We start from the raw sequence: 16,559 nt of genomic DNA on the forward strand, positions 1-16,559 counted from the left end.
AAAATATAAAACACTTGTTGAGGTTTTTTCTCTGCTACATAATTCATCCAGTTTCATATACTTGATGTCTTCCGTGTGTGTCCATTGATATCTATAGGCTTCACTGGCAGTGGATCAGTGCACAGCTGGTTTAGTGTGTAAAACCAAGACCACCATTACCAATGTGCGTACGACCTTTTCCAAGACGTTGGGTTCGCTTCACCAGTCCATCTTTTCTGTTTTAATCGCTCCTCTGGTGAGCTGGTCCTGGTGCGTCCATAAAGATATTCATCCTTCGGGGGCTTCTACCTTTTCCTTCCCTTCTTTTATTCGACACTGCGAGGGGCTTTCCTGCTGTGGCAGCAAGAAAGCCCCTCGCAGTGTGGAATCAATGGCTCGGGCATCCAACTGGGATTTGCTGGCGACATGGGTCTGTGTGTGTAGATGATGGGGTGGATGTTTGCTCTTCTATTGAGGGCGCAGGGTGAGATATGATCACGAGCCATGAACCATGGTGGGGTGGTGTGAGAGGGTCACTTCTCTGTGGTGACAACTTCACCACAAATACCCCCGACACGGTTGCCAGAGTTCAACTGAATTTCCTTGACATCCTTCCATACTTACTGAAATATGGAATTATGGAAGTCGATCAGAAGGAAGTTTTATTTGGACTGGGCCAAATTAGGTTATTATTAATAATAATAATAATAATAATAGAAGACAGAGATTAAGAGTAAGAATAATAACACTAATTTCCAGACTATAAGATGCAACTTTTTTCTCATGGTCTGAACCCAGCAGCTTATACAATGGCGTGGCTAATATATGGATTTTTACAGGCTGAAGAGCGTCATGCTGCCAAAATATTGAGCCTCCATGAATTCAGAGGCATTCTATAGACCTTAAGGTGCTCAAAATGTGCTGTTTTCACCCATGTGTCCGCAGCTCCGCCCACAGATTCGATCTCCTGGAGGACTGGAGATAAGAAGCAGCAGCTGAGACCCGCTGTGGTGTCTGAACTTCGAACACACGAGACACTCATTTTGAGCACTTTAATGTCAATAAAAGATGTGAGGAGCTCATGATTTCAGTTCAGAACATTGCTGAGTTTGTTTCAAGACTTGATGCTGGACCCCGTTTTCAAAACTTGTTTAGAAGTGATCCTCATGCATTTTTAAGCCAGGTGCATCACTGACCTTTCTATGGCGAATGGAGCTTGACCTGTTGACCAGCGTAGGTTGCATTGCCTTTACCAACTCCTCACTTCATCTTTGAAATTGACTGTTGAGCCATTAAACTTGCAAATCCTTTTCATGCAAAGTAGCTTTTTTTCCCTTGACTTCTGATCCTCCAACATTATTCTGACGCCCTTTTGCTTTGACCCCATCTGCAACGTCTTCGCATTCATGATATTATATTGACGTTCACTGAAGGGAAAACTAACGTGTGAATTGTGTTGAAAGAGTTCTGCACTTCAGCTTTGGTTTTACTTCTGACAGCAGGAAAAAAACAGCACTCAGTGTGCCTCCGAAGAGCCGGAGGTCTGTTTGTGCTCCTTCTATTCCCCGGGAGACAGAAGGGGTCGACCCTTCCAGCTTGTTTCTCATTTTGTAACCGTCGCCTTTGACTCGCTGAAGAATGACCTCCAGAGTGAAGGGTTTCACCTCCAGCGAAAAGAAAGGCATCCGATACTAAAAGCTTCACATGAAAAACTTCATCGCTGAGGTCCAGTATTTTTATTTATGGGTGGCAAGAGCCAATCAACATGGACTGGGTCCATTTGTTTTGATCCTTGCTGAGGTGATGCGATAAAATCCACTCCAGCTTTGAGGGTTAACATGTCAGTCAGTGTTCATGCAGGTGTTTTCTGAGCACGTCTCGTGAGTGGTTTCTAGAGGTGAATGCGGCTATTATTGTGCATTAACCGCCTGTGTTTTCCCACACACTCACTGGGAAACAGAACAATGTGATGGATGTGATTTTGTAATTCCAAATTTCTGCTCTTAGAAAGGCTTCATCTATAGACAGTATTGGAACAAAGTCAGGTCTTGGTCATTGTTGTGGCTCACAAGCTTCAAACAGCAGGTCCTTTACTCACAACTGCTTTGGAAGCTGTTTACCAATGAGCTTTGCTAATACAGCCGTGAAGACTTTATACTGAACAAGTATATGACACTTGAATGTAGGATTAGACTTAAAAAGAAGACTACAGGAAAAGCACTGACTGACTTCTATGTTGCTTGTATATTGTTCAATATAAGAGAGTCCTATACTGTATCTGTGGAGCATGAAGGTGAAGGACAACCTACTGCAAAGTATGTACTAAATTAAGACTTGAAACTGCTTTTCTAACTACACAAATCTTCTCTATAAACTCCAATCCTATCCTCCGTGAACATAAGATTCAGATCGAGGGAGTCTTCCTCACATTTTAAAGCCTGCCACACCATTAAACCAGCTTGCCAAGAACGCTGTGTCATCACTTTCGCCTTACTTTCCACTTCCTCCCTGCAACAAAATTACTATAATCATCTGCAGCAAGCCATTTTGAGCCCCATTTCGAGTGGTCCACTTGGACAGCAATAGGAAAGAGTGATAAAAAACAACATAATAGCAATTCTTAACCTTTTTATAAAAGAGACTCCCAGCATCAATTCATTCTTGCGTTTTGTAGTGACTTTGACTCTTAAATCTTGGGTCGCTCCACTGTCTCCACAGTTATGGCGAATATAATCTCCATGGCCTCTGATTCATGTTACATCAAGTACAGTCCAACTTTGGTTTTGGAACGTCCCAGATTTCTAATAAATCGGAGTTCGAACGAAATATTTGCTTCTGAATTCGAACGAAAATCCAGAAAAAACATAACAGGCGCGGACCGATCAGCTGACCCACGACGCACTTTGTTATTGTGTATAACGCAGCCTCTGTATGCAGAAGCGCCCCTGTTTCTTCTTCATATTGAGGTGTAGAACCTTTCCTGTCTCCACACTGGACCGTGTCACAGGGGAGGCGCTCGCTCTCCACACCTCCGAGGCTCCACTCCAGGGTTTGATGTCCTGTTGTGGGCTGGAGCTGGGACAGGGATGAGGCGAGTCTGGGACAGAGCGTGACTTGGTTTATGACTTTGTCACAGCCAAACTGCACAGAAGCGCACATTCAGAGCTGGACACGCACCGGGCACCTCTTCACTTCTGGAGAGACGTCACTCACTCGGCAACCCCTCCCACATGCAGCGGCCACACACATAGAGGAACAGCCACCTGCAGCAGACACTCTACATTCACTCCCACAAAAGACTATTTTAAGGCTTGGAACGTTTCTTTTTCCATTCATTGTAATGGGAAAAATCCATTCAGATTTCAGCACCTCTCGCCTTATGCTCTCATTTAATTTTGGTTGGCTTCATATTTATTTCATTTTCCGATAGCTCTGTCCTTATTTCACACGTTTATCTCTTGACCCTCAAAACTGTCCACTTTCCTGTCGTCCATAGCAACAACCTTGATGACCATCGGAGCAAACAATGGCTCTGTAATGAAATAGCGGAAGACATAATCCTAAATTCATTCTGTTGAGAAATGGCCAGCGTTTTACAAACAATACTGTATTTCTATCGTAGTGAAGGCAGCATGGCGGTGTAGCCGTACAGCAGGACTCCACTTTGAGGCCACTCCTGGAGTAAACCTGGGAGGGATGGCAGGCGTCCTCGGGCGTGTGTTTCTGAAAGTAATACTGTATGTTGTTGTAATGTACCTTTGCTTTGAGTTCACCCCTTCAACTGTTGTTATTGTGTTGACAATAAACCTGCACTGTTGCATAAGGACAGTAGTTGTACTGGGTGAAATTGACTCCACTCACTCACCACCGACGCCTTAGACGTCCAAACACTGTCTCTGAGTGGTGCTGTGATGATCCAAGAGGGGTAGGAGAAGTGAACTTAAAGGACATGAACCTTTGAGTTAAAGGACAGCAGAGCAGAGTGACTCAAAGTTGCCTCTGGGAGTGTTAGTGTTGCTGTGAAGGAGGTTTAAATCCGAGACAATGTGGCTAGAATTCCAGTGCTACCAGTGGAAGCAACCGTGGTCTTTCTGCCTGTGTTACTGTTCCACCTTTTTGCATGCCTTGTTTACGCTTTTGTGATCCAGGGTTGCTGATGACAACATGTCTAGCGTCATGTAAACAAACCAAGTCTGAAAAACAGAAGCCTCTTGCGCAAAGCTACTCTCAAAGAGTCTGAACTGCTTCACATGGCTGTGTAATGTGCACCTGTAACTATCACGGCGGGATGAAAATGCTGGTTAGTCAATGGCGTGTGGGATGAAAGCACAGAGCAGAGGTGTTGAAATGAAGGGCTCAGATGATGATGTCTCTCAACATAATACTCATCTTTGTCTCTTTGTGTGAGAATCATTCATTTTCCTCACTTGTCTCACTGTCTGAGTCACCGTAAAGTGAAGCAAAAAGAGACTTTTGTTTGGACTACAACCAGGAGCTGGATGATGTAAAGACTGTGGTGATGGATGTGGACCTCCATCATCTTCCCAATGCTGTGCTGCACCTCTGTCTCCTGGGATAGTCCTCACCCTGGAGCTCAAGTTGGAACTGAGCTTCAGCTCCTTCTTCACAGAGGTCTGACAGAGGATGTGCTTTCTGTGGCAGCTGAAGAAGCTCGATCTTCCAAGGACACTTCTACACTACCATCAATGCAAAGCTGCTACAACTCCTAGAGACAAGAGCAGACTACAGCACATCTTCTCCTCAGCGGAGATGGTGAAAGGCTGCAATCTTCCATCCATGTAGGACATTTACATCTCCAGAAGTCTGACCAACCCTCTGGTAGAAGGCTGAGGACCACAGCTTACAGCTGCAAAAACACTCCCCTATCTGTCAAAGCATTATTCTGGCTGTTCATCCTCACAGGATTTTACTCCATTTTCCTTGCATTTAGTTAAATTTCTTCACCTGTTTATTCCCGATTGCATGTGCACAGCCCTATATAGGCAATAAAACTGAATCTGATGAAAAACATCTGAGCCATTTTAACAAATATATTCCAAAGGTAGACTCTTTTATCCTCTCTATAATCCATCTAGTTTCAAGACTCCTTGTTGTTCTGTGTCAATGCAGATGTTCATATTCCACAACGTGACGATCACGGTCCCCGAGAACTTCACCCAGTGCACCACTCACGGCAGCTTCGTGGAGCACTGGCAGGAGACTCTCTACAACATGTTCACCTTCGCGTGCCTCTTCCTCCTCCCCCTGGTCATCATGATCTTCTGCTACACCAGGATCCTCATCGAGATCTCCAGCCGCATGGCTCGGAATACCTGTGAGTCTCTGTGCACATATATTTATATATATTCAAGAGAGAAAAATCTGTGTATTTACACATCAAACAACAGTACTATTATTATTCATAACCTCATAGATATTGGACACTGTTTTTATTGCTTTGATTGATGACACCGTGGCGTCTTTTATTACATGTCTTTGAGTTGAATAATTTGCATGACATTGGTTTTCTGGTGATAAAATAAGCATTTTATTATATAGTAATCACAAATTTATGCATTCGACTCTCAAGGGTAAAGATGGAGATGACACTCGAGGTGATGTGGAAGCAGCTCAAACCTCTTTTGAATTATTATGAGGTACATAAAAAACAAAGTGTATCAAATCACTTTTTTAGTCATTACTTTGTTATTATATTATATTATATTATATTATATTATATTATATTATATTATATTATATTATATTATATTATATTAATCTCAGAACCTTTTCATTTGTTACAAAAATAATCTCTTTATCATCTTTATCATGTTGTGCTTTTTTTCTGTCTTTTCTTTTTAAACCCCAAAATGAACCACTTAACTGTCTTTATATTCAAATCCCTCCAATCTTACTCATGCAGTTTTACAATGAATTCTAACGTTATAGTTGTGCCTTTATAAAATGCCATGGAAACACAGGGTAAAAATAGTGTTTCCTGATTTAAAAAATATCCGTCTGAGGTCATGTGACAATGGAAGCTGCCTGTGGCTCATTACCGACACATTACACTTTCTCAAGTCTAATTACTTTTGCCACCAACCTGTTAAATTAAGCCACAACAATTGTTGCATCTGAACTCATTAAAACGTGACAAGTTTGAAGACCATGCCTCCAGCCTTGTATCTTATTTTAAACTAGGCCGAGATGTGCAGGGCTGTCAGTGATGGATGGGACGGTGGAGACGTGTTGGAACGCAACCCGAGTATACAAGTTAAGACGGAAGCGGTGTGTTTTGCAGTGTCGAACAAACAAACAAAAGCGCAAGCTGTGTTTCTGACTTATTTCTAGTTCAGAATAGCAATACTGCAATAGAGAGTCACCATTAAGCTATGCGTAAACATGCTGTATGGCGTGATCATGTACGGTCCACAAAGTGGGTTCTGTTGAATTAGAATGCCAAATAAGTGTAGAACTGAATGTGAAGTGTTGCGCGAAGCAAGTACCGGATTGTCTCGATGGCGTCACAAGAGTTCGATCCCGACATCGCTTCCTATAGCTGCAGGCTTATTTACAAGCTCTTCAGCTTCAGTACCATAGATACGATGCTGAAGCATTGTGTGTTTATTAAACTAATATTGTATGTTGTTGCCATGCTACTGAGCCTAAAAGATGATGTGCCATAAGAAATGGGTGAAGCCACTCTCAGCGTCAATGTATAGTTTCAGGATATTTGCTTGTGGCGCTGCTGCTGGTCAAATAGTGTCATTGCAAACTGTCATAAAGCTTCGCAGTCCCCGTGCCAAGCGACTGCAAGTCTGATAGTTTACCCACACGTGTCATATATATCATACCGTTCACCCTTCTATGGAAGGGATAAAACCCAATTCATGTTTATCTTAATGTTTAAAACTGTTTTATGACTCATCACTGTGAAGGAGCCAACCAATCTCCATCTCTAATTCCCCCCTAATACCCTTCACCCTCTCACAAACTCAGAGTCAGCGCTTCTAAAACAACGTGGTTTGAGTAAAGCGAAGTCCCTGGTCCACATCAACCTGCTCATCCTCCTCAAAATAATATTGCGCACGACTCCCTCCGCTTCCGTGCACTCTGCCGTGCCAGTTTACAGAGTTGGTTCCTCCAGTAGTATGACTAGAGGGCGCCGGCGCGTCATGGCAACAGAGCTTCACACTGCATCACAACGTATTTAAGGGCAGTATATAATATGAAAACCAGATTTTATTGCATTTTTTTTTGCATCCACAGGATGAAAACAGTATTTCTTCTTTTTAATGATGTCTTCATGCCGGTGACCTTTTCAGAAAGTATTGATTTCATCTGCCACTCAGCTACTGCAGGACGTTGGAAGCCTCCTTCACACTATAAAGCAGGAGTGTTCTGCAGTGTTTGCTCTACTACATTACGGACAAACACAGCGATGGATTATATTGGAGCATCGGCGCTACTGGTCAGCGCACCCCTCTGAGTATAGTCCATTGTAGTGGGTGTGTTTCCTCCTACACTCCCAAGCATACACTCGTAAGAAGGGATGGTGTCATGGCTGTCTAAGGGATCAGAACCAATTGCTGGATTGTTGCAGGCTGACAGAAGGCTTGGGAGATCGAGGTTAGTTGGAACAATATGTCACAAGAACTGAAAAGACGAACAGGAACGCAGAACCAAGTGCACCGATACCAGAACACGGAATGGGAAATGCACTCAAGGGAAAAAAAACTAACTAACGGGGAGAACACACTCAGAAAATAACTCACGAGGCCAAATAAACTGAAAGTGGTTCTACACACACACAGACACACACGCACAAGGAAAAAGAATGACAGGAAGCGGAGCAAAGAGAACCAACTAAGGAGGCGGCAGGAACACAGGAGAACGGAGGGTCGGTCGAGAGAGAGTTTACCATGAGGATGTGAAGCAACCATCTGGCAGCGCAGACTGGAACCCAGGTGTAGAAATCAGTAGAGTCTGATCAGTGGAATGGGACTCAGCTGCGCTGCTGTGAAGCTTGGGAGAAACAGGTAAAAGGAAACACAGACATGAACAGGCAACAACAAAACAAAAACACAAGAGAAGACATGCAATATGACAGATGGAATCTTTTTGAGTTTATATATTGTGTGTGTTATTTGGGTTTGTGTTGTCAGAGGGAAATAATTACTATTAGTTTCACGAGATTACATCGTTGTGACACGTAAAACATGAAGTGTTAATCTGCTTAGAGGAACACGAGCGCCCCAGTAAGTAGATTAGAGTGTTTGGAAGGTGTTGCGTTGTGAGGCGCCCTGAGAGAAGTTGAGAAAGTAGCTGCAGGGAAACGTCACTGAGCCGACTTTTCCATTGTGCACCTTCTTTGTTGTTTTGAATTCACAGGAATTGTTGCGAGAGTCATTAGTCCCTTGTACCAATTTGCTCTGTATTTGCGGTGAGCCCTGAACTCACCACGGTGTTGTCAGCTCTTTATGTCTCTTACTGAGTGAAGAACCGTCATTGTAGCTAATATAGCGGTCAGGTTCACACAGAGCTGTGGACAGAGGCGGACAGGTACCCAATTTTTCAAATCATTATTGCTGTTATAAAGCATTAATTATGGTTGATCATGCGGCATGTGAGTCACCTGAGGCTGGAGGGCCGGATCGGAAAATGGTGTCGTGTCATTTATCTGCAGGAAATGTTGCAACCTTAGTGCCTCTAATCGCTGGTGATGGACAATTCAATTTTCCATTACATACTGTAGCCATTGTGTGGCCTGCGAAGCCAAAAATCTGAATAAATAAAATGTTAGGAAAATAAGGATAAATACTGAATCAAAAATGACGAAAGAATATGCTGAATTTCATGATAAACCAACTGTAACCAACATTTAGAAAAAAATATTTTATTGTCATTATTTTTATTTTGATGGATAACATTTACAGTTTCACTGTGACACTGTGGCCACAAAAACATAGGCTAAGAGCTGCAAAAGAGTCTGGTTTAGTCAGTGTTCAGAGGGCACCACCTGGCCTGCTAAATATTCCGGGGAAAACTGCGCACACAGTAATACATGGTGTCTTGGTACACGCAGTCAGTGTCTCCGTGGTGGAGAGTTTTGTGCCGCAGATCCACTCACACTTGTCAAGCATGCTGTGCGTTTATCTGACATGCTTGGTGGGAGAGAGAGAAGAAAGGTTGCCCCTGTGAGTGCAGTAGCCTGTTGTTCCAGCCATGGAGTGAAGCAGATATGTTTGTTGCAGAGGTCTGCCATTTCAGCTTCTTCAGCTGTTAGTTTACTTCACAAAATGTCGATAACAAAGTAGTCCAGGCGTGTCACACTCAAGGAGCCAAAGGTTTGGGCTGCTTCCACAGGCACAGAAAGGCCTCTCACCCTTCAGCATGGAAATGTTAGCCAAACACTTTCCGTTACTGAAGGATAAGTTTTGACCCTTGGTCTCACTGGACTGAATGGTCCACCATTGCTATAACATGGAGTGACAGAGGGAGGCATAAACTTCATGTTTTCAATAAGTAATAAGCTCACTTCAGTCGGTGGCTCAAAACTAAATGCACCGCTTGCAGAGGGAAGGAAAGACTTCTGAAACACACCAGTCCATGTCCTCTCCAGCCTCCAGAGCGCCAGAGTGGAGACCGTAGACAGCAGCTGCTGTTTACCAAATCTACCGGCAGTAAACAAGCTGCAAGATTTCTTATTTCGGGTGCATCATCTGTTTGCTGAGCATTTGGGCTCAGGATGAGTGTGACACTGCTGGATTTGAACCCGACACTTTGTTATTGTCTTCGTCCTTCAGCTCCAGCTTTTGTATCACACTACTATTGGGAGGGACTTGAACTGTTCTGTGGCTGTTTGCAAATGTGCACTTTCTCCTTTCTGTGACCACATGAGGTAGAAGAGACTTAATATCCAAAACAATTCCCCTGCCAGAGTGGATATTGAGTTTTCGTCCAACACAATGACAAAACCCACCCTCCTTGATGTTCGCTTGTATAATGAAATAGTTACACTATATATCACCCTAAATAAACTACTTATTTACATTATCAATTAGCATAATAGCCAGTCATTCATCATGGTGAAGTACTCATTACTGTCAGTATATTTTACTTTGGAAAGGTCACCAAAAGTTCACTCCAAATAACACTATAATTACAGATTATTACCAGTGAATAAGCAAGTAATTCATCTATTAAAGGGCGATGTGTGTTCCCAAATTTGAAGTGTAACCAAAACAAACTGGATCTGGATCTGTTCTACTGTTGATCACTGAGCCAACGTTGAAAATGCCAGTGTTAAGGAAGTGAGAAAACGGATGTCAATAATTAAACAAAAAGTTTGGAAAATCAACATGGAAGAAAGCGAATTTCATGGGAAGCAATAGGATGTTTGGGCTTCAAGGAGCGTGTCTTTTGTGTCATATATAATGCTAGATTCAGCTGCCACGAATTAAAACAGTATTATAATAAGACTCACATTTCCTGTTTAAGGAGGCAGTTATGAACTTTTCAGCTGTGTTTCTTGGCCCCATCTTGGACTAGTCTTAGCTTCTGCGTGCTATCGTGATCCGCTGAACCTTTTTTTTAATAACATGTTAGACATGATGAGTTAAATCTTTACATCATTATGTAAAAATGGCAAATGGAAAATCACAATGCTTGTTGTGAAGCTTGAGACCTGCAGCCACAGCGAGCCAGCGATTGTGGTCATTCGGCAAGGCTCCTCCGTCAGGGAAAATGACAACCTATTTGCAGTTCGCAACATTTGCACCCACAGTTAGATTCTGCAGTATAGCAAGACTCTCTGCGTCAAATCGCTGCTCAGAATTCGAGCGCTACAAAGAGGCTAACAAGCGAAAGTGAACAAGAGCTAGCCGCAGCTGAAAGCAATGCAAATGGAGTTTATTATTTGTTCTGTTGTCAAAGACTGGAGCTGTCAGCAGCTACAGGTAACAACGTGCCTTGAACCCCTGATACTCATTCCCTGGACATGTTGTCGATGAAAAGAGGAGCAGTCTGTCAGATTATAAGGCAACATTCCAGTATCTAGTGAAGTTCACATCTTGGGTTTGATCTGTTGAATGTTCTTTGAAGAAGTGAATAAAAGTTATTATTTCATATTAAACACTACCTTTTTATTGTGTATTTGTCATTTATTTTGCTTAAGAACAAAAAAATGTTTTTGTGTTTGATTTAGTTGGGGAAAAAAGAAATAATTTATTTTAGACTAAACACTTTGCCTTTGCCTTATTTTTTGTCATTTATTGTGCTTTAGAAGTTGCAATGTTTTCTAATCTGTGTTGTTCATTATTATTGTTATTCAAAAGGTTTGTGGAATTAATTAAAAAAACTGTTTTGTGTTTGATTTAGTTGTGGAAAAAAGACAGAATAATCGGTAAAAATCGGCATCGACCGGTTGAGACTTTCAAAAAATCGGTGCTCCGCTAATGTATATATCAGGGGTTCACAAAATACAGTGAAGATGAGCTTTTACAGCTATTGAGTTGACTGTTTAGAGTAAGGAATGCGTGTTCATATGAGCAGTGGGCTCCCACAGTGCCAACCAGACTGTGCGACGAGAAAAGACTGCACCGTTTTGTTGATCATAAGAATTCTGACCAAGGAGTTGCTGAGTTTCTGTGACTTGAGTTTCATTAGGCTGGTGTTATCAGCAGCTGCGGTCGCACCTCTCATTGCTCACAGCTGAAGGTTCACTCTCCTCTTCATTCATCTCGGGTTTATTGTCCCTCTGCTCGACCAATCAGCTGCTGCCATGACTCCTTTGTGGCTTGCACAGACTCCACCGCTAAATACTGAACTGCTGTGGCAGCTCGTCTTCGGTGTGTTAGTGTGGACGCCTGGGCCACAGGAGTATCTGGTAACGCATTCAAATTATCGTCCTCTGTCTGTTTGCTTTGGTTCTTCATCATTTACTTTGAATATTTCTCTGTCACTTTTTCTTTTTTTCACAATTTGAGTTTGAACCAATATTACCGTCCCTTTTTAATCATTTAGAGATCAGATCGCGGTGGCAGCAGTTAACAGTAAAAAGCCTGGACTTTCCTCTCGCCAGAAGCTGCCTCCAGCTCAACAGTACAAGTAACATCCGACTTACGACCTGCTCGACTTACGTCCACCCGTCCTCTGGCCAGTAGATGCTTTTGGTTTATTATTCAATGTCTGGCACCGCAGCACGTAGCTGCCAGGCAATGTGTACGACAGTTACGGCAACACAGTATCCCACAGTTGTAGGTACTACAGCAGTACCGATAAAGTAGCAGTACCGATAAAGTAGCAGTACCTTGCGTCGTCTATTTTGAATGGCATTCGACTTACGACCTGTTGGTCGTAACCAATCCCCGGTCGTAAGTTGGATGTTCCTCTCTAGGGAGGCATCTATTGGGAATTCTTTTGAGATGCTGGAGCTACTTGAATGGCTTAGCTAGTTCAAAACATTTCCGAGCTTGTTCCATGGGTCAGTGTCAATGTTGGACCCAGTTAAAAAGTGATCCTCATGTATTTTTAAACCAGGAGACCTTTCTACGACTCTGACTGCACCACTGCACCTGCGGCTTATAGACCAGTGCGGCTCATGTATGAACTAGACCTATTTTCCTTTTATTTTATTTTAAAGTTAGTGGGTGCTGTCAATATTCCGGTGCGCTCTATAGTCTGGAATTTACTGTAATTCATGATGCCATTATTTAACAAACAATGACAAAACAGTACATGTGACAACAACACCCATAATTCAGAGCCTTAAATCCCGAACTGAAATTGTATTATGAGCTCTGTGGATTCTTCCTGGTGCTGAAGGAAACTGCCTTTTTCATCTGTGGATGTGAGAAGTACCAGATAGATGAGCTGCCTGAAGGGTTTTGGAAGGGTGGCCTGCCACCGTCGAGTCAAGCTTTAGTGACTTAAATTTGAGTTGGGTAGGTCATGTGTGGCTGGCGGGTCAGTGAATAATGAAATGACATGTTTTCGTTTTGCTCCATTGAGCACCAGACGTCACTCTGTGGATGTTGAAGGCAGAAGGTTTGAAAGAAAGCTCTCTCAGAGAAATGAGGATGATTGACGGTGTTGAAACGTAACAAGTGTTTACTCTCCCTTTCCAGTGCTGTCCAGAGATGTTCATCTGCGGCGCTCGCACAACAACATCCCCAAAGCTCGCATGAGGACTCTGAAGATGAGCATTGTCATCGTGACTTCATTTATAATCTGCTGGACTCCCTACTACCTCCTGGGCCTCTGGTACTGGCTGTTCCCAGAGAAGATGGAGGAGACGGTGTCACACTCCCTCACTCATATGCTGTTCATATTTGGCCTCTTCAACGCCTGTCTGGACCCCATCACTTACGGTCTGTTTACAATTCATCTGAACCACGGTCTCAAGAGAAGGAATTCAAACACCGCCAAGTCAGAAAACAACACTTGCCTCATGCATATGGCTCACGTGTCCTCTCACCGCCGAACGGCCTCCGGAGCACACAATGTAGACATTGAAGAGGAAACTGACAGCAACAGCATGAAAAGTGTCACCAACCCGATCATCCCAGTCAGTGCCATTTAACCCACAGCAAAGATTCTTCACTTCAGTATCGCCCAAAACATGCCGTCGAACATGAGGCGGGCTTCTCCTGGTGCAGCTGTCGACTGAAAATGTTTCTCCCGGCAGCAGACTGAAGCATCTTTGCAAAACTGCCACTGCGGGCGGAGTGACATTGTACATCCCATGTTTCGTGCCAGTGTGGGACAGAGTTTTCTGCCGAAACATTGAATCCTAATGTGTGTTTTAAGGAGGGAAACCTGGACGATATTGATGAAACCCTTCATAAAAGAAGAGAATTCATGCCTGAGCAACACGGCAAGTGTATCAAGAGCGTGCAGTTCCATATATGACAACAACACGTCTGACAAAGCCCTGTGGGTCACAAACAGAAAGACATACAGTGGTAGCTCGGTTCTCGACCACAATCCGTTCCAGACGGCCGTTCGAGAAGCGAATTGTTCGAAATCTGAATGGATTTTTCCCATGACAATGAATGGAAAAAGAAACAATACGTTCCAAGCCTTAAAATAGTCTTTTGTGGGAGTGAATGTGGAGTGTCTGCTGCAGGTGGCTGTTCCTCTATGTGTGTGGCCGCTGCATGTGGGAGGGGTTGCCGAGTGAGTGACGTCTCTCCAGAAGGGAAGAGGTGCCCGGTGCGTGTCTGAATGCTCTGAATGTGCGCTTCTGTGCAGTTTGGCTGTGACAAAGTCATAAACCAAGTCACGCTCTGTCCCAGACTCGCCTCATCCCTGTCCCAGCTCCAGCCCACAACAGGACATCAAACCCTGGAGTGGAGGTGTGGAGAGCGAGCACCTCCCCTGTGACACTCTACCACGGTCCAGTGTGGAGACAGGAAAGGTTTTACACCTCAATATGAAGAAAAAACAGTCAGTAAATGTAGCTAACGGGACACGTCTGCATACAGAGGCTGCGTTATACACAATAACGAGGCGCGTCGTAAGTCAGCCAGTCGGTCCGCGCACCTTATGTTTTTTCCGGCTTTTTTCGTGAGCGTTCGAGTTCTGGATTTTCATTCGAAATCCGAAGAAAAAAAATTTCGACATTTTTGTTTGAACTCCGATTTGTTCGAATTCCCAGACGTTCGAAAACCGAGGTACCACTGTAATTTCTTAAAAAAAAAAAAAAAAGCAAAAATCAAAACTACCTTTAAAAATAGCATCAGTGCAGCAGATCAATCAATACAGTGAACACAAACTTTTAAATGAGTAAATGGAGCTAAAAATGAAGGATTCATTACTTTCTCTTGAACTGCACGCGAGACATTTGTATTAGCATATGTATTAGCATTGATGCTAAATCTGAATTGACTTCTTAGTTGAATGTTACGCAGCACGGAAGACACATTTATTCATTAAAAATGCGTGACAGTGAACAAGCTTTTCACCCTTACGGTGTGAATCCGGGCTACTTCCTGGTCTCATGATGACGCAGTACATGTCAGCCTATCACAATGTCCTCAGACCAGGAAGTAGAACAGACATCGACCTGCTTCACAAAAATTATCTTTGGCTAAAAAAATGGTTGACGTGCGGTGGAAACTACCATCGAGCTGATCGTGACTGCTGGACACATTTGGGCTCGACTTAGAAAGCACTCAGTTCCACCTCCAGGACAGTAGGTGGTGCTGTAATGAGACACCCACAGGGTGTCGACAGGCTTTAATAAGAGAAGGAATTTATTTTAATTATTATAAATCGTGACATGTTCTCCACAGCTCCTCTCCCAAAGCCACGCGTGATGTTTTGCTTCTCGAATGTCTAAAAAATATATATTTATTATCATTAAATGCTTGGAATTCCAAGCGTCAAGCCATTTTTAAAAAAAAGTGATCTGTGTTAGCTGTGCTTTTCTTGCAATGCGTTTTCTTACTAAAGAAAAAAAAAGTGTTTGGTGGTATCAGGCTGTATATCTATCACACCTGTCATGTTGTTATTGGTAAACGGAGGAAAGGCAATAAAAGCATCCAGGTATTTACATTTGCACTCAGTAGAATATCAATAAATACAAATGAGTCCTAGTTTGACACAGAACAATCCGGTAGGTTTTCCTCAACAAACAAGAGCCGAACAGATAAACATATTTCCCTCATTTACGAATAAAGTTGTCACTTTTAATAGAACATACCGTTGTAACTTAGCTCTCTGTACATCTGCCGAGACCCGTCCCTCTTGTTTTCAAACTTACAATCACAGGTTTTTGGATTGGAAACGATTCGCATCATGTTCCAAAACAAATCTGGATTTAATTTAACAGCCCAGCTCACACTCGACAGTTGTAAACACATCGGCTTTGCTTGACCAATTGTGCTCTTGTTTTGTAGAAGGCCTGTGTTTCGTACATGTGACCAAGACTTTAAATCCAAAAGTTTCTTTATTTAGCCTCTTCATTCGTCTTCTCGCTTGATGTCTGTGAGATGGAATCATTTGCAGTCGCTGAGCTTTTATTGTTGTTCATTTGTGTAAACGATAGCAACTGTGCAGACTCCTGAAAAATGCCGATGCTTTGTTGTGTATTTAATGTGCCTGGAGAAAAAGAGTGTTGAGTGCTGGAATTTGTGTTTACTGTGCTACACAAAAGGAGACAGAACCTTTCCTTTGGTCAGTGTTTGATGTGCAATATGGTTTGGCTGCAGGCTAAATTTGTGATTTCACTGTTTTAAATAATGTTGCTTTTGCATGCAACGGTTTATTTTTGAGTGGCTGAACAGCAGTGTTTTTCAATGTCTTTATTTGTGCAATAAAAGCGAGTTTCCGACACCACTTGATGCAAGTGGAGTGAAATGACTGATGCTGTATGTCGTCCACGGAAACTTGAGGTTTGGTTTAGAGTCGCTAAAATGCTTTCAAATTTCCTCAATAACCTTTTTGTCATTTGTCATTTTAGTGCTTTGATTCTTTGTCAAACATTATTGGAGCATGTGGAAGCGAGGATATGTTTTCAGCTCTGTACATTCATCTACAAGAGTCAGAGTTGAAGAGTTCGCCAGCGGAATCTAGTG

At 42.9% G+C, this 16,559-nt stretch overlaps 1 protein-coding gene across 1 annotated transcript in view; it reads left to right on the forward strand.

Annotated features, from left to right (window-relative positions):
• gnrhr4 (gonadotropin releasing hormone receptor 4) overlaps positions 1 to 16,275 on the forward strand; it is a 34,252-nt gene extending 17,977 nt beyond the window's left edge. Inside the window, exons 2-3 of the mRNA XM_053886445.1 lie at positions 5,110 to 5,314; positions 13,107 to 16,275. Coding sequence (XP_053742420.1) covers positions 5,110 to 5,314; positions 13,107 to 13,561 — 660 coding nt within the window. The 3' untranslated portion in view covers positions 13,562 to 16,275. The remainder of the gene's footprint in view (positions 1 to 5,109; positions 5,315 to 13,106) is intronic.
• Positions 16,276 to 16,559: the final 284 nt, after the last annotated feature.

Source organism: Synchiropus splendidus, chromosome 14, assembly GCF_027744825.2.
Source record: "Synchiropus splendidus isolate RoL2022-P1 chromosome 14, RoL_Sspl_1.0, whole genome shotgun sequence".
Taxonomy (NCBI): domain Eukaryota; kingdom Metazoa; phylum Chordata; class Actinopteri; order Syngnathiformes; family Callionymidae; genus Synchiropus; species Synchiropus splendidus.